Consider the following 27,639-nt stretch of genomic DNA (forward strand, 5'->3'; position numbering starts at 1 on the left):
TTGGGTCTGTGCGGGATACAGAAAATGATGTGACATCAGATCTAAGCAATAAGGACCAATTCACACTTCACACATACATAAATGGACTCAAAGCAGGCCCATAGATAGCTAAAAGAACAGTTGGTTGTATGGGGAGTCGGTCGGTGCTTTCAAAGCAGAATAGTCAATTAGGGGTCAGAGAAACTTGTCATTGATGTTTCGTCGTTCAAAAGCCTACACAGAGCCTCTTATCTCCTCCGCCACAAGGATCATACAAAGCCTCTTTCTCGTTCATCTTTCCTTGCATCCTCTCTCCTTTCAAAAACGCATTGGAGAAAAAGGTCTCGTGTAGGACCTTGGGTCTTCTTCTCCAATACGCTTGAGAAAGAGTTGACGGAAATAATATGCGTGGAATAATAATAAAGACAAACTGAGCAGGGGCCAAAGTTTCTTTAATCTGCACGTGAGCGAGATCACCTGAGCATAATACATCACATCAAATCTGTCACACACTTGGACAACTGACTTGTTGTTCTCAATGCATGTTATATATCCTCCTGACACACAGGTTTGTCATTTATTCTTGAATCATAAACAGGGGAAGATTTTAGGTTTGTAATAGCAATCCAAGCTTTCTGCTCCAAACCAACTTTCCCCATTTAAGGGGTGCTTGGGACACTTCTACATTTTTGTGGTAAAAGGTTCCCATACCCAGCACTCGCTGCCTGGCATTGTTCTAGAGAACAATAGCCTATATACAGCTATTATATACAGCTATTAAGTGTCTATCGTATATACAGTTGTCATAAATTATAGCACTTGCATCAGCCCATTGTCCAAAAGTTTACATTGGCTTTCGCCATAGCAAGTAATCATAAAACATTGGATTTAATCATGCATTTGATAACATACTTATGTATACATAATTAAACCTATAGGCTTAATAAAAGTTTTATATTACGCTTTATGTACTTATTTACTATAGTTGAGGGCTTAATCACATTGGATACCAGGGATTGTCTCTGAAGGTTCAAAAACATGTGGAGTTGTGACATTTGAATGAACAATCATATAAACTGAACAAAAAATATAAATGCAACATGTAAAGTGTTGATCCCATGTTTCATGAGCTGAAATAATGTAATGTTCCATATGCACAAAAAGCTTATTTCTCTAAAAGGTGTGGCATATGACATTGTGCTGGGGACAACAAAAGGCCACTCTAAAATGTGCACTTTTGTCACACAACACAATGCCACAGATGTCTCAAGGTTTGGGGTAGAGTGCAATTGGCATGCTGACTGCAGGAATGTCCACCAGAGCTGTTGCAAGAGAATTTAATGTTCATTTCTCTACCATAAGCTGCCTCCAATGTCGTTTTAGAGAATTTGGCAGTACGTCTAACTGGCCTCACAACCGCAGATCACATGTATGGAATCGTGTGGGCGAGTGGTTTGATGTCAACGTCGTGAACCGAGTACCCCATGGTGGAGGCGAGGTTATGGTATGGGCCGGCATAAGCTACGGACAACGAACACAGTTGCATTTTATCGATGGCAATTTGAATGCGCAGAGATAAAGTGACAAGATCATCAGGGCCAGACTTTGTGCCATTCATCTGCCGCCATCGCCTGTTTCAGCATGATAATGCACAGCTCCATGTCGCAACGATCTGTACACAATTACTGGAAGCTGAAAATGTCACAGTTCTTCCATGGTCTGCATACGCTCTTTCCTGTTACGCTCTTTCAAACTGGTGGCAGGCAAAGTTACAAAGACCACTGCGTGCTTGGTCAGCAGGCTACTGTTTGAATGTTGCTGTGCTTTAAAAAAACATTGTAAAGAAAGGCAGCACAGGACACTGTCATAAGCCAAATAAATATTTGCCGTGCTTCAAAGGTCAGTGTATATTGTGTTCAAGTGAATTGTAATATAAATGTGGCATGAATTAAAAAACAAAAAGACAGTTGATTTAACAGCAAATATGGTAATGAGATTTATTGGTCGTCCTCTCAGTTACAACTTTCATTTGAACTAAAAAGAAACACTACCTATGCAGATTTACTTGGATAAGAGGGTTTTGACTATATATATATATATATATATTCCACAGTAACTTCATACACCTGTCTGGTATTGGCATCTATAACAGTATTGTAGCAGAGTAAAAGGTATGGCTACAACAATACTGTATTCTTGTATAAATGCCAACTGCCGATTCCACCTTATAAATATAAAATTAATAAGATATCTTATAGATCAGAAATTAACTAAATGGATGAGGATGTGAGTGTAGTCTGCTGAGTGTCATCCAGTGGCATAGCATGAGAGTCAAATTCAGGAACCACTGGGAACAAAAGATGTCACATGGATGAATTCCAATTCCCTTCCTTTTTACTGTAAGTGTGCACTTGTTGACTCCATTGTGTTTAAAAGCACTGGATTTGTGCAAGTATTCCTTACTCGTCTATTCATTTTAAATCTATGAAAGGGAGTGAACATGTGTGCACTTCAAATCAGAGTTTAGTCACGTACAGATGACTTGTTTCTAGCTCCAGCAGTGCAGTAAATGCCTGTCTGCACTTTGGGAGAAGGACAAGGAACCAGAACACAGCTAAACACTTTCAGTATCCTCTTCAGACGGAAACCTGGCTGAAAACGAGCACTAATGTAAGGCATATGCACACGGCTGAAAGTCTATTTAAATGGTGAAATGAATGTAGATCAAAATGCAGTGAATTTGAAAAACCCTAAATGATTGTGCTGTTTAAACAGAAGTGGTGGACGTTAGGAGACACTTCTGAGCTGCAGCTCCTAAAACACGACTGACAAGAGATGTGGTGAGCTGTATGCTTTCAATAAATGAGACTGCCTTTCTACATAAATGCTCAAACATGAAGGTGAGAAAATGGTACGTAAACCCGCATTACAGTGGGGGGGGGGGTGTATTTAGATTTACATGAATTTGAGATTTGAAATATTTTTTTGTAGTCTTTTCAAATTTCACTTACAAAAAAGCAATAACAATCTCCATACAATTCAACGTAACCTGAAAGCAGATGCAGGATTCAGACCTAATATTGCATGATACCAGGATTAGCAACAACAGTATTGATGTATTGAGTGGGTGCACCTAATAAGGCCTTGTTAGGATGGGGAACAGGTGCCACAATACACTTTATCATAGGGAAAGGGGTGGTCATTTCCAATGGTGCCCAAAATGGCAGTTCATAACAAGTCAACAACTGGCTCTGGTCATGATATTTTCTTACGTGGGTTATTATTATCATCATCGGGGGGTTAATGGAGGCGCTTACGATAGGCAAGAGTGCAGATCACATACATGTAGTCTCATTCTCAGAAAGAATTAGATATGTTAGTGTATTGTGAACTGAAATAAATTACTTGAATCCCTTTTCAACATAAGTGCCAAAAACTGACAGTGGGAATAAAATCCATAAACTGCCGAGATGCTTCACAAGTGGACATGCACAGTAAAATAAAATCATCAGGAACATTGGTTGGGAGTTTGCTTTTCCTTGTCAAATCGGAACAAAACAAACGGAAGTCCCAAGGTGATTCCTTGCATCGGAGGTCCTTCCTAGGGAATGAATGCAGCTTTTCCAGCAACACATTCATAAATGGGGGAATAATTATAGGTTGGGGGCATCTTCCATCGTAAGGTCCAATGTGCATAGGTAAACAGTTTTTCTTTTAGCTGCTGCTGGAGTTGGTTCACTTTGTGTTGTAGTTGGCAAAGCGCTGGTTCAGGGGGTTCTCTGGCGACTTCATCCACTCCTTTTTCAGCTGTTGCTTGAGCTGCGACAGCCGCATGTTGGGATTCTCTTTTTTAAGAAGGGGCATGTTCAGATCCTCGAACGCGGCGAACGCTGCCTTCACCCTGCGCTCTGGGTGGCGGTCGAGCTCTTCAGCCGTGCTGGGAAAGAAACACACAAGAGGACGGGTTGAAATTTGGCTATCTCGACTTCTCTCGCGTTAGCTACTCTATTGACCCTCATACTTATGATACCTGCCATGCCTGCTTCATCTTCTTTTATATAGCCTAGAGTATGAGAAGTAACTGATGTTATACAGTGCCTTCAGAAGGTATTCACACCCATTGACTTTTTCCACATTTTGTTGTGTTACAAAGAAGGATTAAAATGGAATCCATTTACATTTTTTGTTAACAATCTACAAATACTCTGTCAAAGTGGAAGAAAGTCTAAGAGCTTTGCACAGCTGGATTGCAAAACATTTGCCCATTATTCTTTTAAAAAATTGTTCAAGCTCTGTCAAGTTGGTTGTTGATCATTGCTAGACAGACATTTAAGTCTTTCCATAGACTTCCAAGCCAATTTAAGTCAAAACTAACTAGGCCACTCAAGAACATTCAATGCCGTCTTGGTAAGCAACTGCCGTGTATATTTGGCCTTGGGTTTTAAGTAATTTGTCTCCAAATGTCTGTTGGAAAGCAGACTGAACCAGGTTTTCCTATAGGATTTGGATGTGCTTAGCTCTAATTCCATTTCTTTTTATCCTGAAAAACTCCCTTGCCGATAACCCATCATGACCCATGATGCAGCCACCACAAAAATATGGATTTTCCCCAAACAAAACACTTTGTATTCAGAACAAAAAGTGAATTTCTTTAGTGCCTTATTGCAAACAGGTTGCATGTTTCGGAATATTTTGTAATCTGTACAGGCTTACGTCTTTTCACGCTTTCATTTGGGTTAGTATTGTGGAGTAACTACAATGTTGATTCATAGTCAATTACCTCCCCTCACAGCCATTAAACTAATGGTTTTAAAATCAGTGACATAAAATCTAAATCCAATACATTTTAAATTTAGACTAACAACAATATGTGAAAAAAAGCCAAGGATTGTTAATACTTTCTGAAGGCGCACCAAACCCTCTTTGTTGATAACGGTATGGTACACCAATGGAAATGCTCCCCTGGTTCTCGCCTGTAATCTTAACATTGTTACCCCCTACAAAAACAACATGGAGAGGTTATGCCTGTATACAGTACTCTGTACCTGAGCATAGCAATGGCATCCTCTATGGTTCTAGCCTCCACAACACCTTCCTCAGGAATGATGCGATTCACGTTCTCCTCCAGGGGCGTCTCCAGGTGGCTCTTCTCTGTGGACACGAACATAGGAGAGGGAGACCATAAGAATACAACAGAACCCGGAGAGGAAAGAGAGCCTGGTTAATGATTGAAGGTATATTGGTAAGGTCATTGCCTTTCTCTTTGGGTTGCTCCTGCTGTTGTAGCTGCTGCTCGACATTCAGCATCTCCTCAATCTGGGCCCGAGTTACTTTGCCTGCCACCACAGCAGCAGCAGCAGCCTCCTTGGCCTTGCCCTTAATCTTTGCAGCCTCCTCATCTAAGAGCCGCTGGTTCTCCTTCTTTCGCTCCAGGGCCTCAAGGCGCTTTTTCTCCTTGTCATCCTGCAGGTTCAGAGAGGGGACATTTAAAGTCAAGCCTAAATGATCAGGCCCACTTCAACATTCAGTAGATTCTAGAGTGTGGTGTCTGTACATACATAGCCAGATACTGGATCGTGATATAGTCCAATATAATACTACTGCAGACTATTTGACCCCGTGTGAGAATAGAAAACGGAGTGCGAAAGGCCTCACCTTCCTCTGTTCTTTCTTCAGGACATGTTTGTCGTTCTCCTGCCATAGTGCATCCTCCAGCTCCTTCTTCTTGCGGGCGTCTTCCACTGCTTTGGCCTCTGCCTTGCGGGCCTTGGCAGTGACTGCCTTGGAGTTCTCACCCTGGAACTTCTTCGGCATCCCTAAGACTAGGCCTATTCTTCAGCTGACGGAATCAATGTATTATTTTGACATTATGTTTTCGACAAACAACCTAACTATACATAGAGCCATTCTATCACAAACCAAACTAGGTGGCAAGTTGACTCACCATCGAATTGACGCAGATAAAAATGCTCTGAAATCGTAATAGAGTGAATTTACGAATGCACCCCCAGTAGCTAGCTAGCAAGCTAGCCAACTTTGGGAAAAGGAAAGGGGGATACCTAGTCAGTTGTCCAACAATGTATTCACCTGAAATGTGTCTTCTGCATTTAACCTCAATCAGAGAGGTGCTGGGGGGATGCCTTAAATGGACATCAACGTCTTCGGTGCCCGAAGAACAGTGGGTTAACTGCCTTGCTCAGGGGCAGAACAACATATTTTTACCTTGTCAGCTCGGGGATTCGATCCAGCAACCTTTCCCAAAAATGGAAAAATGATGCCGAAGAACATGGCTGGCGTTTCACATTCTCCCAACCAATTGTACTATTTTGTTATTTCTTTTTTTAGTTTTGTGTAACTTATTTTTTAAGTATTGTCTACATAATGTTGCTGCTACCGTCTCTTATGACCGAAAATAACTTCTGGACATCAGAAAAGCGAGTACTCACCGCAGACTGGAAGAAACTTTTTCCTTTAACCTTTTGTGACTAGGGGGCAGTATTTTCATTTTTGAAGAAAAAAAAACATTCCCGTAGTAGACGGGATATTTTGTCAGGACAAGATGCTAGAATATGCATATAATTGACAGCTTAGCATAGAAAACACTCTAAAGTTTCCAAAACTGTAAAAATATTGTCTATGAGTATAACAGAACTGATGTTGCAGGCGAAAGCCTGAGAAAAATCCAATCCGGAAGGGCCTCATGTTTTGAAAGCGCTGCGTACCAATGTGTCCCTATTGAGCAGTGAATGGGCTATCAACCAGATTACTCTTTCTCTACAGCATTGTGACGTAGTTTTACGCATTTATGTTGAAGAATACCCGTAGGCGGCTACATTGCGCAAGTGGTCACCTGATGCTCGCGTAAAATACAGAGGTAGCCATTACTCCAATCGGTCCTACAGAAAAACTAATTGTCCCGATGGATATATTATCGAATAGATATTTGAAAAACACCTTGAGGATTGATTATAAACAACGTTTGCCATGTTTCTGTCGATATTATGGAGCTAATTTTGAATATTTTTCACAGTTTTCGTGACTGTAATTTCCGGTGCGATTTCTCAGCCAAACGTGAAGAACAAACGGAGCTATTTCGCCTACAAAAATAATATTTTTGGAATAAAGGAACATTTGCTATCTAACTGGGAGTCTCGTGATTGAAAACATCCGAAGCTCATCAAAGGTAAACGATTTAATTTGATTGCTTTTCTGATTTCTGTGACCAAGTTACCTGCTGCTAGCTGGACAAAATGCTATGCTAGGCTATCGATAAACTTACACAAATGCTTGTCTAGCTTTGGCTGTAAAGCATATTTTGAAAATCTGACATGACAGGGTGATTAACAAAGGGCTACGCTGTGTCTCAATATATTTCACTTGGGATTTTCATGAATAGGAATAGGAATATTTTCTAGTAATATTTATGTCCGTTGCGATATGCTAATTCGTGTCAGATCATGACAACTTCGTTTTGTGGTGGTAAATAGACGGGGTGGGGTGTCACTTGAGGTTAACGGGTACGATGAGAAGGATATCCTGCTTTCATTGGAACAGGCCCAGATCCACACTTTTTGCATGAAAATTTACATTTACATTTACATTTAAGTCATTTAGCAGACGCTCTTATCCAGAGCGACTTACAAATTGGTGCATTCACCTTATGACATCCAGTGGGACAGTCACTTAACAATAGTGCATCTAAAACTTAAGGGGGGGGGTGAGAGGGATTACTTATCCTATCCTAGGTATTCCTTAAAGAGGTGGGGTTTCAGGTGTCTCCGGAAGGTGGTGATTGACTCCGCTGTCCTGGCGTCGTGAGGGAGTTTGTTCCACCATTGGGGGGCCAGGGCAGCGAACAGTTTTGACTGGGCTGAGCGGGAGCTGTACTTCCTCAGTGGTAGGGAGGCGAGCAGGCCAGAGGTGGATGAACGCAGTGCCCTTGTTTGGGTGTAGGGCCTGATCAGAGCCTGGAGGTACTGAGGTGCCGTTCCCCTCACAGCTCCGTAGGCAAGCACCATGGTCTTGTAGCGGATGCGAGCTTCAACTGGAAGCCAGTGGAGAGAACGGAGGAGCGGGGTGACGTGAGAGAACTTGGGAAGGTTGAACACCAGACGGGCTGCGGCGTTCTGGATGATCGGGGATCCTTCTGAGAATCCGGAGGCGAGCGCGTAAACTCCCAATGCCTTCCATGCTTCTTGTTAACATGCAATCATTGGATTACCTACTATTAAGATTATCCTACCAACGGGACATTAAAAACTGTAACATCTTATGTTTCACCGAGACGTGGCTGAACGAAGATACGGACAACATAGAGCTAGCGGGATTTTCCATGCACCGGCAAAACAGAGACGCTACCGCTGGTAAGACGCAGGGTGGGGGTGTGTGTCTTTTTGTCAATGACAGCAGGTGCGCGATGTCTAATATTAAAGAAGTCTCGAGGTATTGCTCGCCTGAGGTAGAGTACCTTATGATAAGCTGCAGACCACATTATCTACCAAGAGAGTTCTCATCTGTATTATTCGTAGCCGTCTATTTACCACCTCAAAACAAAGCTGGCACTAAGACCGCTCTCAACCAACTCTATAAGGACATAAGCAAAGAAGAAAATGCTCACCAAGAAGCGGCGCTCCTAGTGGCCGGGAACTTAAATGCAGGCAAACTTAAATCCGTTTTACCAAATTTGGTGTAACCAGGGGGATCCTAGACCACCTTTACTCCACACACAGAGATGCTTAGAAAGCTCTTCCCCGACCTCCATTTGGCAAATCTGACCATAATTCTATCCTCATGATTCCTGCTTACAAGCATAAACTAAAGCAGGAAGTACCAGTAACCCGCTCAATACGGAAGTGGTCAGATGACGTGGGTGCTACACTACAGGACTGTTTTGCTAGCACAGCCTGGAATGTGTTGCGGGATTCATCCAATGGCATTGCAAAACACACCACCTCAGTCATCGGCTTCATCAATAAGTGCATCGATGACGTCGTCCCCAGTGACTGTACGTACATATTCTAACCAGAAGCCATGCATTACATGCAGCATCCGCATCCAAGGAGTGGGAGACTAATCCGGACAAGAAATCCCACTATGCCCTCAGACATACCATCAATCAAGAAAAGCGTCAATACAGGATTAAATTTGAATCCTACTACACCGGCTCTGACGCTCGTCAGATGTGGCAGGACTTGAAATTATTGGAGGACCAACTAAGCCAATGCCGATTAATCGGACAATTTTTAAAAATGTATTTGTAATAATGGCAATTATAACAATACTGAATGAACATTTATTTTAACTTAATATAATAAAATCAATTTAGCCTCAAGTAAATAATAAAACATGTTCAATTTGGTTTAAATAATGCAAAAACAAAGTGTTGGAAAGGAAAGTAAAAGTGCAATATGTGCTATGTAAGAAAGCTAACGTTTCAGTTCCTTGCTGAGAACATGAGAACATATGAAAACTGGTGGTTCCTTTTAACATGAGTCTTCAATATTCCCAGGTAAGAAGTTTTAGGTTGTAGTTATTATAGAATTATAGGACTCTTTCCCTCTATACCATTTCTATTTCATTAACCTTTGACTATTGGATGTTCTTATAGGCACTTTAGTATTGCCAGTGTAACAGTATAGCTTCCGTCCCTCTCCTCGCTCCACCCTGGGCTCGAACCAGCAACACAACGACAACAGCCACCATCGAAGCAGCATTACCCATGTAGAGCAAGGGGGACAACTACTAGAAGGCTCAGAGCGAGTGACGTTTGAAACGCTATTAGCGCGTGCGCTAACTAGCTAGCTATTTCACTTCGGTTACACCAACCTCATCTCAGGAGTTGATAGGCTTGAAGTCATAAACAGCGCAATGCTTGACGCACAACGAAGAGCTGCTGGCAAAACGCACGAAAGTGCTGTTTGAATTCATGTTTACGCGCCTGCTTCTGCATACCACCGCTCAGTCAGATACTTAGATACTTGTATGCTCAGTCAGATTATATGCAATGCAGGACACGCTAGATAAGATCATCAACCATGTGTAGTTAACTAGTGATTATGATTGATTGTTTTTAATAAGATAAGTTTAATGCTAGCTAGCAACTTACCTTGGCTTACTGCATTCGCGTAACAGGCAGTCTCCTTGTGGAGTGCAACGAGAGAGGCAGGTCGTTATTGCGTTGGACTAGTTAAATGTAAGGTTGCAAGATTGGTTCCCCGAGCTGACAAGATGAAAATCTGTCGTTCTGCCCCTGAACGAGGCAGTTAGTCCACCGTTCCTAGGCCGTCATTGAAAATAAGAATGTATTCTTTAATGACTTGCCTTGTTAAATAAAAGGTATAAATAAATATATAAATTTTAAAAAATGGGCAAATCGGCTCTCAAAAATACAGATCAGAAAATATTAAATCGGCCATTCCGATTAATCGGTCGGCCTCTAGTCCAAACATACCAAGACAGTCATAAAGAGGGCACGACAAAACCTTTTTCCCCCCTCAGGAGACTGAAAAGATTTGGCATGGGTCCCAGATCTTCAAAGATTTCTACATCAAGAACATCCTGACCGGTTAAGTCACTGCCTGGTATTGCAACTGCTCGGCGAATAGTTTTATGGGCTTTCCTCTGAACCACCCAGTACATCACTGGGGCCAAGCTTCCTGCCATCCAGGACCTATATATGTTTTTATTTTACCAGGCAAGTCGATTAAGAACAAATTCTTATAATCAATGACTGCCCCTGACGACAAATTTGTACCTTGTCAGCTCGGGGATTCAATCTTGCAACCTTTCGGTTACTAGTCCAACACTAACCACTAGGCTATGCTGTCTCACCATAAAATTGTCAAAGGAAAACCCATAAAATTGTCAGAGACTCTAGTCACCCAAGTTATAGACAGTTTTCTCTTCTACCGCACGGCAAGCGGTACCGGAGCGCCAAGTCTAGAACCAAAAGGCTTCTCAACAGCTTCTACCCCCAAGCCATAAGACTGCTGAACAATTCATAAAATCGCCACCGGACAAATTACATTGACGACCCTCCCCCTTTTGTACACTGCTGCTACTCACTGTTTGGTTCTTACATATGATGAGTCACTTCACCCCCACCTACATGTACAGATTACCTCAACTAGCCTGTACCCCGCACACGGACTCGGTACCAGTGCCCCCTGTATATAGTATCGTTATTCTTATTGTGTTATTTTTTATTATTCTTGTTTTTATTTTAGCCGACTTAGTAAATATTTTCTTCTTCTTGAACTGCACTGTTGGTTAAGGGCTTGTAAGTAAGCACTTCAAGGTAAAGTCTACACTTGTTGTATTCGGCACAGGTGGCAAATAAAATTTGATTTCGGCCCAACGCTCTAACCACTTTGGCCTGTTAGCTTGACTGCCGTTGTGAGGTCAGAACACTCTGATCAACCCTTACTCCCAGCCCAACCAGCACTGCTAGGGCGAGTAAAATGGTCAGAGTGAAGTGTTCTCTCATTTATCTGGAAGTAGCTAGCAAGCTAGGAGTAGGGTTGTTCCGATCGTTCTGACCTCAAACCGCAGTCAAGCACCCAAGCTAACTGGCTAACGTTGGCGAGGTTTGCTTGCTACTTTCAGACACAATTGAGAGAACACCTCACTGACTATTTTACTCGTCCTAGTAGAGCGGATTAGGCTGTTTTCATGTTATTCAGAGCGTTGGTGATTAACTCTGCAGTTGGCAACCATTTAATTACCCCTTTTTGCCGACGTTTACTGACACCGGCCATATTCAATGAGTGTTGAGCGTTCGTAAATTCATCAGTTATTCTGCGCTCTCGCACACAGATGAGTGCTCTGAAATCGAAGAAGATAGCCAGAGTGAATTTACGAATGCGCCCATAGTTAGGCACCTGCAACGTCACGGTCTTTGTGGCTCAGTTGGTAGAGCATGGAACTTGCAATGCCAGGGTTGTGGGTTCGAGTCCAAAGGGGGACCAGTACGAAACGGTACAAAAATAGATCCACTCATTGCTGTAAGTCGGCTTGGGTGCTGCTAAGAGGAGCATCTGCTAAAATGTAAACATACCAATGGCTAATTGATATAGCTAAAAGCTCTCCATGTCAACTATAGCATGATACGTTAACAAACTAAGCCAAACGTTAGATACCTGAGTCACACGAGTTATGTATTTACCCAACATATAAATACAACGGCTGGCCAACTTGCATAACGCGCTGTTTAGCTAACGTTAGCTATAGAAGTTAGCTAGCTACTAAGCTAAAGTTAGCTAGCAAAGATTAACAAATTACAAATTTCACAAAGTCTGAATTCGTGGCAATTGACTATTAACCAATGTAAAAAAATATGTATGTTTGTGAAAAGAAAAGGGTCGTACCTGAGCGACAACAGGTTATTGTTGCTTCGAAAAGGCATCTGCCAGCCCCCCTTTCGTGACAATGACGTACTTCTTCCATGGGGGTTAACGGCAGTTGGGATCCAATGTTAATGGGGCATTACCGCCACCAGCTGGACGGGGTGTTGAATAAGAAACAACAAAAATATTTATATTTTTTATTTGATTTCACCTTTATTTAACCAGGTAGGCAAGTTGAGAACAAGTTCTCATTTACAATTGCGACCTGGCCAAGATAAAACAAAGCAGTTCGACACATACAACAACACAGAGTTACACATGGAGTAAAACAAACATACAGTCAATAATACAGTAGAAACAAGTCTATATACGATGTGAGCAAATGAGGTGAGATAAGGGAGGTAAAGGCAAAAAAAGGCCATGGTGGCAAAGTAAATACAATATAGCAAGCAAAACACTGGAATGGTAGATTTGCAGTGGAAGAGCAAAGGAGCTAAATGAATCAATAAAATAAAATAAATACAGTAAGGAAAGAGGTAGTTGTTTGGGCTAAATTATAGATGGGCTATGTACAAATGCAGTAATCTGTGAGCTGCTCTGACAGCTGGTGCTTAAAGCTAGTGAGGGAGATAAGTGTTTCCAGTTTCAGAGATTTTTGTAGTTCGTTCCAGTCATTGGCAGCAGAGAACTGGAAGGAGAGGCGGCCAAAGAAAGAATTGGTTTTGGGGGTGACCAGAGAGATATACGTGCTGGAGCACGTGCTACAGGTGGGTGATGCTATGGTGACCAGCGAGCTGAGATAAGGGAGGCCTTTACCTAGCAGGGTCTTGTAGATGACATGGAGATAGCGGGTTTGGCGACGAGTATGAAGCGAGGGCCAGCCAACGAGAGCGTACAGGTCACAATGGTGGGTAGTATATGGGGCTTTGGTGACAAAACAGATGGCACTGTGATAGACTGAATCCAATTTGTTGAGTAGGGTATTGGAGGATATTTTGTAAATGACATCGCCAAAGTCGAGGATTGGTAGGATGGTCAGTTTTACAAGGGTATGTTTGGCAGCATGAGTGAAGGATGCTTTGTTGCGAAATAGGAAGCCAATTCTAGATTTAACTTTGGATTGGAGATGTTTGATGTGGGTCTGGAAGGAGAGTTTACAGTCTAACCAGACACCTAGGTATTTGTAGTTGTCCACGTATTCTAAGTCAGAGCCGTCCAGAGTAGTGATGTTGTACAGGCGGGCAGGTAATGATCGGTTGAAGAGCATGCATTTAGTTTTACTTGTATTTAAGAGCAATTGGAGGCCACGGAAGGAGAGTTGTATGGCATTGAAGCTTGCCTGGAGGGTTGTTAACACAGTGTCCAAAGAAGGGCCAGAAGTATACAGAATGGTGGCATCTGCGTAGAGGTGGATCAGAGACTCACCAGCAGCAAGAGCGACATCATTGATGTATACAGAGAAGAGAGTCCGTCCAAGAATTGAACCCTGTGGCACCGCCATAGAGACTGCCAGAGGTCCAGACAACAGACCCTCCGATTTGACACACTCTATCAGAGAAGTAGTGGGTGAACCAGGCGAGGCAATCATTTGAGAAACCAAGGCTGTCGAGTCTGCCAATGAGGATGTGGTGATTGACAGAGTCGAAAGTCTTGGCCAGATCAATGAATACGGCTGCACAGTAATGTTTCTTATCGATGGCGGTTAAGATATCGTTTAGGACCTTGAGCGTGGCTGAGGTGAACCCATGACCAGCTCTGAAATCAGATTGCATAGCAGAGAGGGTATGGTGAGATTCGAAATGGTCGGTAATCTGTTTGTTGACTTGGCTTTCGAAGGCCTTAGAAAGGCAGGGTAGGATAGATATAGGTCTGTGGCAGTTTGGGTCAAGAGTGTCCCCCCCTTTGAAGAGGGGGATGACCGCAGCTGCTTTCCAATCTTTGGGAATCTCAGACGACACGAAAGAGAGGTTGAACAGGCTAGTAATAGGGGTGGCATCAATTTCGGCAGATAATTTTTAGAAAGAAAGGTTCCAGATTGTCTAGCCCGGCTGATTTGTAGGGGTCCAGATTTTGCAGCTCTTTCAGAACATCAACTGACTGGATTTGGGAGAAGGAGAAATGGGGAAGACTTGGGCGAGTTGCTGTGGGGGTGCAGTGCTGTTGACTGGGGTGTAGGGGTAGCCAGGTGGAAAGCATGGCCAGTCGTAGAAAAAATCTTATTGAAATTCTCAATTATAGTAGATTTATCAGTGGTGACAGTGTTTCCTATCTTCAGTGCATGGGGCAGCTGGGAGGAGGTGTTCTTATTCTCCATGGACTATACAGTGTCCCAGAACCTTTTTGAGTTTGTGTTGCAGGAAGCAAATTTCTGCTTGAAAAAGCTAGCCTTGGCTTTTCTAACTGCCTGTGTATAATGGTTTCTCGCTTCCCTGAATAGCTGCATATCATGGGGGCAGTTCGATGCTAATGCAGAACGCATAGAATGTTTTTGTGTTGGTTAAGGGCAGTCAGGTCTGGGGAGAACCAAGGGCTATATCTGTTCCTGGTTCTAAATTTCTTGAATGGGGCATGCTTATTTAAGATGGTTAGGAAGGTATTTTCTTTTTAAATAACCAGGCATCCTCTACTGACGGGATGAGATCAATATCCTTCCAGGATACCCCGGCCAGGCCGATTAGAAAGGCCTGCTCGCTGAAGTGTTTCAGGGAGCGTTTGACAGTGATGAGTGGAGGTCGTTTGACCACTGACCCATTACGGATGCAGGCAATGAGGCAGTGATCGCTGAGATCTTGGTTGAAGACAGCAGAGGTGTATTTAGAGGGCAAGTTGGTTATGATGATATCTATGAGGGTGCCCGTGTTTACAGCTTTGGGGAGGTACCTGGTAGGTTCATTGATAATTTGTGTGAGATTGAGGACATCAATCTTAGATGGTAGATTGGCTGGGGTGTTAAGCATGTTCCAGTTTAGGTCGCCTAGCAGCACGAGCTCTGAAGATAGATGGGGGGCAATCAGTTCACATATGGTGTCCAGAGCACAGCTGGGGGCAGAGGGTGGTCTATAGCAAAAATGTCAGAATTTTTGGTGGTCTTCCTAAGCCAGGAATCAGACACAGCTAGAACATCCGGGTTGGCAGAGTGTGCTAAAGCAGTGAATAAAACAAACTTAGGGAAGAGCACCTGGGGAATAGGAGTGGAGCTAGGCACTGCAGGGCCTGGATTCACCTCTACATCACCAGAGGAAAAGAGGAGGAGTAGGATAAGGGTACGGCTAAAAGCAATGAGAATTGGTCGTCTAGAACGTCTGGAACAGAGAGTAAAAGGAGGATTCTGGGGGCGATAAAATAGCTTCAAGGTATAATGTACAGACAAAGGTATGGTAGGATGTGAATACAGTGGAGGTAAACCTAGGTATTGAGTGATGATGAGAGAGATATTGTCTCCAGAAACATCATTGAAACCAGGAGATGTCATCGTATGTGTGGGTGGTGGAACTAATAGCTTGGATAAGGTATAGTGAGTAGGGCTAGAGGCGCTACAGTGAAATAAGCCAAAAAACACTAACCAGAACAGTAATGGACAAGGCATATTGACATTAAGGAGAGGCATGCTTAGTTGAGTGATCAAAAGGGTCCAGTGAGTAGTGAGGTTGGTTGGGGTCACGGCGATTCAGACAGCTAGCCGGGCCATCAGTAGCAAGCTAGCATAGGATGGAGGTCTGTTTTTAGCCACCTCGTGCGTTTCTGTCGGTAGGATTAGTGGGGTTCCGTGTGGTTGAGGGGATCAATCCAATTCTCAAAAAAATAGATATAGTTATAGAGGCCCAAGAAAAAATATTTTTTTTGTGTCCGATAGGTCTATTCAGATAGCAGCCGATAAGACAGCTAATGATTAGCGGACCGCAGATAGGCGTTCAGGTAACGTCGCGATGGAGGAGCCAGCTGGATAACTCCATCGGGCAGATAACGTCTGTAGTCCAGTTGTGAAGGTCCGGTGAGGCTCCGCGTTGGCAGTAAAATGGGTCGGGATAGGTGATTGTAGCCCAGGAGTGGAACTCTTCAGCTGGCTTGCTTCGGAATAATTTATGTTTGCTCCGGAATCGACGAAAGCCGATAGTCACACGGATAGCAGCTAGCCAGCTGCGAGATCCAGGTATAAATGTCCAGAGCTTGCGGTTGAAATCCGGGGACATGGAGAGAAAAATAGGTCCAGTATGTTCCGGTCCGAGTCGCGCCGTACAAAACTGGCGATAGATTTTCGATCTAAAGGATAGCTGATGACCACAAACCGTGGTTAGCTGAATACTAACGATTAGCCAGTAAGGAAGCTAACTAGCTTCTGGCTAGCTTCTGATTAGCTTCTGGTTAGCTTCAGGGTAGCTTCTGGTTAGCTTCTGGCTAGCTTCTGGTTAGCTTCTGGCTAGCTTCTGGTTAGCTTCTGGTTAGCTTCTATGGAAGGTTACAGATTTGAGGGAAATAATACTTTCTTTTTGATATATATAAATTGGTGAGGCGGGTTGCAGGAGAGTGTTTTGAAGATGAGTTTATGGAAAATAAAAATATATATATGAAAACGTATGCGAAGAAAGTTGTAAATATATATATACGAGACACGACAAGACGAGGACAAAAGGCGTCTGACTGCTATGCCATCTTGGTGACAATATTGCGGGAAAGGGGGAAAATGTCATCATACAAAATAAAACACCAACTAAGAAAACCCGTCCCACTTCTTCATTCACAGTCCACTCCAAAATCCATCCCTACACAGGCTCAGGGGCCTGTGATGGTGGTACATTCGCCGACAGGAATTCTTGCATGGACTCGGCTGTGAAACCACAAAGACCAAGAAACGTTCAGTGGCATTCACAATGATTTCAATTTTCTTAGACTTCTCCACGTGTGCTGTACAGTTTATGCCCATTGCAATAAATAATACAAAGTCCACCTTTTAAAAATGTATAATTTCACTATCCCTCAGTTGATAAGAACTCTGGTCATGTTAGCTCTACAACCATTGTTTCTTCCCCACCACTCGTTCCTTCTAATCGCCTCACCGCCTCCAGATAAGAGACACGCTGGACATGCCCTACCCTTGCCACCTCATTCTCCTTCACCCTAACAGGGCACTCCAGGAATTCAGGCGCATGTTCACCTCCACAGTTGCAGAATTTCACTTCATCTGGCATATGATACTCTTCCCTTCTGCACACACTTGACACATGACCAAATCTTTTACATTTATGACACTGAAGGGGCTTATGCACAAAAAGCATGAATCCTAGCTCATGTACAAAATCATGAATCCTAACTTTATATGAGAAGGGAGAGACTCTTCATCAAAGAACAGTAGCATGGATGAAGTTCATATATTTTCTCCATCCACCATACAGGTCAGTCAACGTGCATCAACCACTCCATCGGTGTCTTCCGTAATATCCTCTGCCTTTATTTCTTGTGCCGCCCCAGAAATAATCCCCTTGATAGTTGCCCGGCTACGAAAATCTATACAAGAAACCTTCCACTCCGATATATTTTTGAGTCTTAAAACACACTTCTTCTGCTCGGCAGACACACAAAAAATCTAAATAAGATCACTTCTTGTGACTCTCGCCGACTTCACACTTTCCTTCAAAACACTCCAGATTTTCCTCGAGACGTTAAATGAATTTCCCAAGAAGCATTGATTTCAAAACCCTCACCCCAACTAAAAACAAGTCTAGTGGTTTCCTATTTTCCACCACAGCTTTCCTTCTCTTGATCCCCTTTTCGTCGCCACTGTAACCCACTCATTCTCTCTTTCTGTACTATTAGCTTCACCCGTCTCACTGGCAGTTTCACTAAAGGCCACAGCTACAAGTTCTCCAGGCCTGCACATGTCTGACGACCTGAAGTGATCCCTTTACAGACAGTGCAGTGAAGACGGCACAATAGCGTCTCTTCAACCTTAGGAGGCTGAAGAGTTTCGGCTTAGCCCATAAGAACCTCACAAACTTTTACAGATGCACCATTGAGAGCATCCTGTTGGGCTATATCAACACCTGGTACAGCAATTGCAACATCCACAAGCACAGGGCTCTCCAGAGGGTGGTGCGGAAAGCCCAACGCATCACATGGGGGAACACTGCCTGCCGTCCTTGACATCTCCAGAACCCGGTGTTTTTTTTTTTGTGTGTTTTTTTTTTAACCTTTATTTAACCAGGCAAGTCAGTTAAGAACATATTCTTATTTTCAATGACGGCCTGGGAACAGTGGGTTAACTGCCTGTTCAGGGGCAGAACGACAGATTTGTACCTTGTCAGCTCGGGGGGTTAGAACTCACAACCTTCCGGTTACTAGTCCAACGCTCTAACCACTAGGCTACGCTGCCGTCACAGGAAGGCCAAGAAGATCGTCAGTGACCTCGTCACTCGAGCCACGGCCTGTTCACCACGGAGACAGTACAGGTTTTTTAATTTTTAATTTTTAGCATTTATTTAACTAGGCAAGTAAGTTTAGAACAAATTCTTATTTACAATGACAGCCTACCCCGGCCAAACCCTAACCCGGACGACGCTGGGCCAATTTTGCACCACCCTACAGGACTCCCAATCACGACCAGTTGTGATATAGCCTGGTATCGTCTGTAGTGACACCTCTAGCACTGAGATGCAGTGCCTTAGACTGCTGCGCCACTCGGGTTCAAAGTTGGGACCAAAAGACTGATAAACAGCTTCTATCTCTAGGCCATTATACTTTTAAACAGTCACCACTAGCTGGCCTCTGCCCAGTACCCTGCCCTGAACCTTATTCACTGTTACTAGCTGGCTACCACGCGATATGCGACCCTGCATCTTAGAGACTGCTGCCCTATGTACAGTACATAATCATTGAACACTGGTCACTTTAGTAATGTTTACACACAGTTTTATCCACTTTATATGTATATACTGTATTCTAGTTATGCTCATCCTATATAACTACTACTGTACACACCTTTTCTATTCATATACTGTCCATATTGTCTATACACTATTATTCAGTACATTCGGAAAGTATTCAGACCCCTTGACTTTTTTCACATTTTGTTATGTTGCAGCCTAATTCTAAAATAATTTTCAATTGATTGAACATGATTTGGAAACGCACAGTCTTGTCTATATAAGGTCCCACAGTTGACAGTGTATGTCAGAGAAAAAAACAAGCAGTGAGGTCAAAGGAATTGTCCGTAGAACGCTGAGACAGGATTGTGTCGAGGCACAAATCTGAGGAGAGGGTACCAAAACATTTCTGAAGCATTGAATGTCCCCAAGAACACAGTGGCCTCGGGGGAGAAGGGCCTTGGTCAGGAAGGTGACCATGAACCCGATGGTCACTCTGACAGAGCTCCAGAGTTCCTCTATGGAGATGGGAGAATCTTCCAGAAGGATAACCATCACTGTAGCACTCCACCAATCATGCCTTTATGGTAGAGTGGCCAGGAAGCCACTCCTCAGTAAAAGGCAAATGACAGCGCACTTGGAGTTTGCCAAAAAGGCACCTAAAGGACTCTCAGACCATAAGTAACAAGATTCTCTGGTCTGGTGAAACCAAGATTGATCTCTTTGTCCTGAATGCCAAGCGTCGCATCCGCATTTCGCTCCGCAGGTAGTATAACTTTTTCATTACATTTCATTACATTTCATTATAGCACAACGGTTTGTTTTGTCTAATCTTAGCAATTTCTTCTTAGCTAGCTACATAGCCGTCTTTGTATCAAAGATAATTGATTAATTATCGTATTTCGCCGTCCTAACGTAGTCTTCACTAGCCAGCTAGCTAACGTCCACCGATTAGCTGCACTGTAGAACTACTACACTCAACTGAACGACTTGATTAGTGTAGTGTTAGCTAGCTACATAGCTGTCTTTGCTGTCTTCGTATCCAAGATAATTGTGTAGTTTAGAGTGTGTAGTCTTAGAGTGATTATCTTAATTTACCGAGGTTAGCTAGCCAGCTATTTGTCGTCCTTAACGTAGGAGACTCTGCTAGCTAGCCAACAGCTAGCCAACAGCTAGCCAACAGCTAGCCAACAGCTAGCCGACAGCTAGCCAACAGCTAGCCAACGTCTACCGAATAGACTCACAAACCGGTCGCATTCACAGGTAGTATCACATTTTCATTTCATTTCATTACAGTACAACGGTTTGATTTGTTTGATCGTAGCTAGCTACATAGCTAGCTACATAGCCGTCTTTGTATCAAAGATAATTGTGTAGTCTAGAGCGATTTTCTAGGTTAGCTAGCCAGCTATTGTCGTTCTTTTAACGCAACGTAACGTAAACAACACTGCTAGCTAGCCAGCTAGCCCCAGAATAGCAGCACTGTAGAAACTATTACACTCAAAGGAATGACTTGATTAGTGTAGTGTCAACAACGCACCCACTGCCAGCTAGCCTACTTCAGCAGTACTGTATCATTTTAATCATTTTAGTCAATAAGATTCTTGCTACGTAAGCTTAACTTTCTGAACATTCGAGACGTGTAGTCCACTTGTCATTCCAATCTCCTTTGCATTAGCGTAGCCTCTTCTGTAGCCTGTCAACTATGTGTCTGTCTATCCCTGTTCTCTCCTCTCTGCACAGACCATACAAACGCTCCACACCGCGTGGCCGCGGCCACCCTAATCTGGTGGTCCCAGCGCGCACGACCCACGTGGAGTTCCAGGTCTCCGGTAGCCTCTGGAACTGCCGATCTGCGGCCAACAAGGCAGAGTTCATCACAGCCTATGCCTCCCTCCAGTCCCTCGACTTCTTGGCACTGACGGAAACATGGATCACCACAGACAACACTGCTACTCCTACTGCTCTCTCTTCGTCCGCCCACGTGTTCTCGCACACCCCGAGAGCTTCTGGTCAGCGGGGTGGTGGCGCCGGGATCCTCATCTCTCCCAAGTGGTCATTCTCTCTTTCTCCCCTTACCCATCTGTCTATCGCCTCCTTTGAATTCCATGCTGTCACAGTTACCAGCCCTTTCAAGCTTAACATCCTTATCATTTATCGCCCTCCAGGTTCCCTCAGAGAGTTCATCAATGAGCTTGATGCCTTGATAAGCTCCTTTCCTGAGGACGGCTCACCTCAACAGTTCTGGGCAACTTTAACCTCCCCACGTCTACCTTTGACTCATTCCTCTCTGCCTCCTTCTTTCCACTCCTCTCCTCTTTTGACCTCACCCTCTCACCTTCCCCCCCTACTCACAAGGCAGGCAATATGCTCGACCTCATCTTTACTAGATGCTGTTCTTCCACTAACCTCATTGCAACTCCCCTCCAAGTCTCCGACCACTACCTTGTATCCTTTTCCCTCTCGCTCTCATCCAACACCTCCCACACTGCCCCTACTCGGATGGTATCGCGCCGTCCCAACCTTCGCGCTCTCTCCCCGCTACTCTCTCCTCTTCCATCCTATCATCTCTTCCCTCTGCTCAAACCTTCTCCAACCTATCTCCTGATTCTGCCTCCTCAACCCTCCTCTCCTCCCTCTCTGCATCCTTTGACTCTCTATGTCCCCTATCCTCCAGGCCGGCTCGGTCCTCCCCTCCCGCTCCGTGGCTCGATGACTCATTGCGAGCTCACAGAACAGGGCTCCGGGCAGCCGAGCGGAAATGGAGGAAAACTCGCCTCCCTGCGGACCTGGCATCCTTTCACTCCCTCCTCTCTACATTTTCCTCCTCTGTCTCTGCTGCTAAAGCCACTTTCTACCACTCTAAATTCCAAGCATCTGCCTCTAACCCTAGGAAGCTCTTTGCCACCTTCTCCTCCCTCCTGAATCCCCCCCCTCCCTCCCTCCTCCCTCTCTGCAGATGACTTCGTCAACCATTTTGAAAAGAAGGTCGACGACATCCGATCCTCGTTTGCTAAGTCAAACGACACCGCTGGTTCTGCTCACACTGCCCTACCCTGTGCTCTGACCTCTTTCTCCCCTCTCTCTCCAGATGAAATCTCGCGTCTTGTGACGGCCGGCCGCCCAACAACCTGCCCGCTTGACCCTATCCCCTCCTCTCTTCTCCAGACCATTTCCGGAGACCTTCTCCCTTACCTCACCTCGCTCATCAACTCATCCCTGACCGCTGGCTACGTCCCTTCTGTCTTCAAGAGAGCGAGAGTTGCACCCCTTCTGAAAAAACCTACACTCGATCCCTCCGATGTCAACAATTACAGACCAGTATCCCTTCTTTCTTTTCTCTCCAAAACTCTTGAACGTGCCGTCCTTGGCCAGCTCTCCCGCTATCTCTCTCTGAATGACCTTCTTGATCCAAATCAGTCAGGTTTCAAGACTAGTCATTCAACTGAGACTGTTCTCCTCTGTATCACGGAGGCGCTCCGCACCGCTAAAGCTAACTCTCTCTCCTCTGCTCTCATCCTTCTAGATCTATCGGCTGCCTTCGATACTGTGAACCATCAGATCCTCCTCTCCACCCTCTCCGAGTTGGGCATCTCCGGCGCGGCCCACGCTTGGATTGCGTCCTACCTGACAGGTCGCTCCTACCAGGTGGCGTGGCGAGAATCTGTCTCCTCACCACATGCTCTCACCACTGGTGTCCCCCAGGGCTCTGTTCTAGGCCCTCTCCTATTCTCGCTATACACCAAGTCACTTGGCTCTGTCATAACCTCACATGGTCTCTCCTATCATTGCTATGCAGACGACACACAATTAATCTTCTCCTTTCCCCCTTCTGATGACCAGGTGGCGAATCGCATCTCTGCATGTCTGGCAGACATATCAGTGTGGATGACGGATCACCACCTCAAGCTGAACCTCGGCAAGACGGAGCTGCTCTTCCTCCCGGGAAGGACTGCCCGTTCCATGATCTCGCCATCACGGTTGACAACTCCATTGTGTCCTCCTCCCAAAGCGCTAAGAACCTTGGCGTGATCCTGGACAACACCCTGTCGTTCTCAACCAACATCAAGGCGGTGGCCCGTTCCTGTAGGTTCATGCTCTACAACATCCGCAGAGTACGACCCTGCCTCACACAGGAAGCGGTGCAGGTCCTAATCCAGGCACTTGTCATCTCCCGTCTGGATTACTGCAACTCGCTGTTGGCTGGGCTCCCTGCCTGTGCCATTAAACCCCTTCAACTCATCCAGAATGCCGCAGCCCGTCTGGTGTTCAACCTTTCCAAGTTCTCTCACGTCACCCCGCTCCTCCGTTCTCTCCACTGGCTTCCAGTTGAAGCTCCCTCACGACGCCAGGACAGCGGAGTCAATCACCACCTTCCGGAGACACCTGAAACCCCACATCTTTAAGGAATACCTAGGATAGGATACGATAGGATAAGTAATCCCTCTCACCCCCCCCCCCTTAAGATTTAGATGCACTATTGTAAAGTGACTGTTCCACTGGATGTCATAAGGTTTGTAAGTCGCTCAATTTGTAAGTCGCTCTGGATAAGAGCATCTGCTAAATGACTTAAATGTAATGTAATGTCACATCTGGAGGAAACTGGCACCATCCCTACGTTGAAGAATGGTGGTGGCAGCATTATTCTGTGGGGATATGTTTCAGTTGCAGCATATTCTGGTCCACTATATGGGACTCTGACAGTTCAGGCTTCTCAGGTAAGTATTAGGGAAAATATGGCATCTGTAACTCCTTTTTGGAGCCGTTGGAACTCGTGTGGGCTTGGGCTGCCTTGGGCTTCCTAATTTGTCACCCTCTGAGCCGGCTTGCAGCGTGAATGTATGGTCCCATAGTATGTTATACCAAGTGACCAACTGAAAGGGAATGAACAGTTCTGAATATTACTACTGTTACCTGAAGGAGGGAACGAGGCATAACATATTTGGGTTTAGGCTCGCTGAAGAGCAGAGGAGGAAAGAGGAAATGGATGTGAACCCCGAAGGAATGGATTCCGGGGGCGGGCTCAGTATCCACTGGGTCGTTGAGTGCGACTTCGGTGACGAGGATTGGTTCGTTCGTTCTACTTTGTTCCCTCCTTCATGTTAAATGTGCAACCAGAGGGGGAAAAAAACTCTAGACCACCTTTATTTCACACACAGAGATGCATACAAAGCTCTCCCTCACCCTCCATTTGGCAGATCTTACCATCATTATATCCTCCTGATTCCTGATTACAAGAAAAAACTAAAGCAGGAAGCACCAGTGACTCGGTCAATTAAAAAGTGGTCGGATGGAGCAGATGGTAAGCTACAGGACTGTTTTGCTAGCACAGACTGGAATATGTTCCGGGATTCTTCCAATGGCATGGAGGAGTACACCACATCAGTCATTGGCTTCATCAATAAGTGTATCGATGACGTCGTCCCCACAGTGACCGTACGTACATACTCCAACCAGAAGCCATGGATTACAGGCAACATCCACACTGAGCTATAGGCTAGAGCTGCCACTTTCAAGGAGCTGGATTCTAACCCGGAAGCTTACAAGAAATCCCGCTATGCCATCGAATGAACCAACAGGCAAAGTGTCAATACAGGACTAAGATCGAATTGTACTAGAACCGGCTCTGACGCTCGTACAGTTTAAAAAATACAAATAAGAATAAGAAATATACCAGATATACCAATCCTGCCTGGTTGCATCACTAGTATATTTCTTATTCTTATTTTGTATTTTTTAAACTGCATTGTTGGTTAGGGGCTTGTAAGTATGCATTTCACTGTAAGGTTTATATACCTGTTGTATCAGTGCATGTGACTAATACATATATTTTTTTTATTTGAATACTTATGTAATTGTGATATTTCAGTATTTTTACCTCTTTTTGCTTTGTCATTATGAGATATTGTGTGTAGATTGAGGAAAAAAGCAATTTAATCAATTTTAGAATAAGGCTGTAATGCACTGTACTTTCATTCATTTTTTAAACTCAGCCTAGTCTTGAGGCCCTAGAGCAAAACCAATGTTTTCGTGAGAGTTTCACCTTTCCACAGGGGTTTCATATTAGTGTGTAGCCCAAACTGTTCAGACACTACACACAGAAGTTGGCAGATCGGTTCTACCAACTTCAGATGGGTACAAAGACTCTTGTGGGGGAAAAACGGAGAACTTGTGGGGGGGGCAAAATGGAGAACACTATAGTAATAGTAATAATAGTTTGTAGACCAAACTGTTCGGACACTACAGACAATTTTGTGCAAAGACCGATTTTCAGGATGTCTCATGGTCTGACAAATACCGCTCTAGCTCTGTCACCTTTCACCGGAGTTGTGGAAGTGCGACATCCACCGATGCCAGGGATCCACTGCAAAAAAAAGCTCCTATTTAAATTGACAGATTTTTATAGAGATTTTTTTTAGGACAGTAGCAGTTTGGACACACCTACTCATTCAAGGGTTTTTCTTTATTTTTTTATTAAATTCTACATTGTAGAATAATAGTGAAGACATCAAAACTATGAAATGACACATATGGAATCATGTAGTAACCATTTATTTTTATTTTTTATAAATCAAAATATATTTTAGATTCTTCGAAGTAGCCACCATTTGCCTTGATGACAGCTGTGCACTCTCTTGGCAACCCCTCCCCTAATTGGAGTAAACTAATGGAAAGTAACACTTAGGCTTCGCCTTCCAGCTTATACATACTATATATATTTGACGGACACAGTATATTTTACTTATTTTTTGTTTGTTTTATTTAGGTATTAGAGAGGTGCACAGTTACACTGTCTGTGCATTTTGAATAGCTGTTAGGGTTAGGGTTAAAGATCTTCAGGGCTATGTAATACTTGACAGTGTATTTATGAGGCTATTACAACACATTATTACCTTGTGTAGTAACTTTTCAATATCACCAAACCAGGATGTGTGCATAAGCCACACATCTCACTTGAGTTTAGTTTTATTGCTATTATTTTTTGGGGAGGGGGGGGGGGCAGTGCACATTAAACATTTACATTACATTTAAGTCATTTAGCAGACGCTCTACAAACAACGTTTCTGTAAAAGTGCCGGGTTTTAGCCAGCCGGCTAATTTCCAACCGCAGTCCCTGGGCAAGTTATTAAAAACAATGAAAAATAAATTTACAAACTGTAAAAATACCCACTTCTTTACAGGGTGGTAAATCGTGTAAGGGGAGTGCCAGTGAAAACATTGGCAGCAGCAGAAACCTATGACTCATCAGGAATGACTTGAAGGGCTGGGTACTCCTTATACTGGAAAATGATTCTTCCTTGAATATGTCAACATTGCAGCTTCGGATGGAAGCAGACACTTATGACGTCACCTACAGTGCATGCTGACTTAATTCATCCTTAAAGAAAACGTCAATTTCATCTAGTCAATGACGACATGCTCTGGTATTAAACCAAGAAACAAGTTATCTTAACCAATATTCAAAAGGACATGCTAGAATTTCTTCATAAAAAATCCTGGGAATAGGCTATAGAATTAAACATTTTTTATTTGGATCGATATCCTAGTAGTAAAGCAACACATTAATCAAAGCTTATTGTGAAATTACTTAGTTTTTCTTTGTTATTTAATTCATTTTAGAATAAGCCTGTAATGTAACAAAATGTTGAAAAAGAGAAGGGGTCTGAATGCACTGTAAATTAAGTAAATCAAGTAAATTAAATAAAACGTGTTATTCAATTCCAACTGCATAACAGACAAAGTACAAATGTAGGATCTTAATTTAATAACCCTGTTGCAGGAGAACCTTTCCTGCAATGCAGGAAATAAGAAAAGAAAATAATGGAGGTTTAAAAAGACTTCCCTTACGAAAAATGTAACAACCCCTACAAAAATGGCCATACCTCAATTACCTCGACACCAGTGCCCCCGCACATTGACTCTGTACCAGTACCCCCTGTATATAGGAAAACCAAAGTCCCAAAGGCTGGGCCTAATATAGTGTAAATGAGGTCATACAATAAGTTTTGTAGTGATTCATATGTTGATGATGTAAAGAATGTTTGTTGGTCTGTGGTGTGTAATTAGGAGCAACCAGACGCTGCACATGACACATTTATGAAATTGCTTATTCCAGTTACTAATAAGCAAGCACCCATTAAGAAAATGACTGTAAGAACTGTTAAATCCCTTGGATTGATGAGGAATTCAAAAATTGTATGGTTAAGAGGGATGACGCAAAAGTTATAGCAAACTGCCCAACTGATTGGCTAATGTACTGAAAATGAAGAAATCATGTGACTAAGCTAAATAAAAATAAACTATATTATGAAACAAAGATCAATTATATAAAAGAATGATACTAAAAAGCTTTGGAGCACCTAAAATTAAATTTTGGGGGAAAAAGCCAACTCGGCTCCATTATCCATTGAATCAGATGGCTCATTTATCACAAAACCCACTGATATTACCAACTACTT

General features: G+C 43.6%; 1 protein-coding gene across 1 annotated transcript; it reads right to left on the bottom strand.

Moving 5' to 3' along the window:
* Positions 1-1,962: 1,962 nt before the first annotated feature.
* LOC123997168 (coiled-coil domain-containing protein 124-like) lies at positions 1,963-12,475 on the bottom strand. The gene is made up of 5 exons (XM_046301294.1): positions 12,345-12,475; positions 5,635-5,818; positions 5,235-5,442; positions 5,025-5,130; positions 1,963-3,916 (listed from the first exon to the last, which is right to left on the bottom strand). Exons 2-5 carry the CDS (start codon positions 5,791-5,793, stop codon positions 3,715-3,717), a joined length of 675 nt encoding a protein of 224 aa, XP_046157250.1. The 5' UTR covers positions 5,794-5,818; positions 12,345-12,475; the 3' UTR covers positions 1,963-3,714.
* Between the last annotated feature and the right edge of the window lie 15,164 nt (positions 12,476-27,639).

The sequence above is a fragment of the Oncorhynchus gorbuscha genome, linkage group LG15, assembly GCF_021184085.1.
Source record: "Oncorhynchus gorbuscha isolate QuinsamMale2020 ecotype Even-year linkage group LG15, OgorEven_v1.0, whole genome shotgun sequence".
Taxonomy (NCBI): domain Eukaryota; kingdom Metazoa; phylum Chordata; class Actinopteri; order Salmoniformes; family Salmonidae; genus Oncorhynchus; species Oncorhynchus gorbuscha.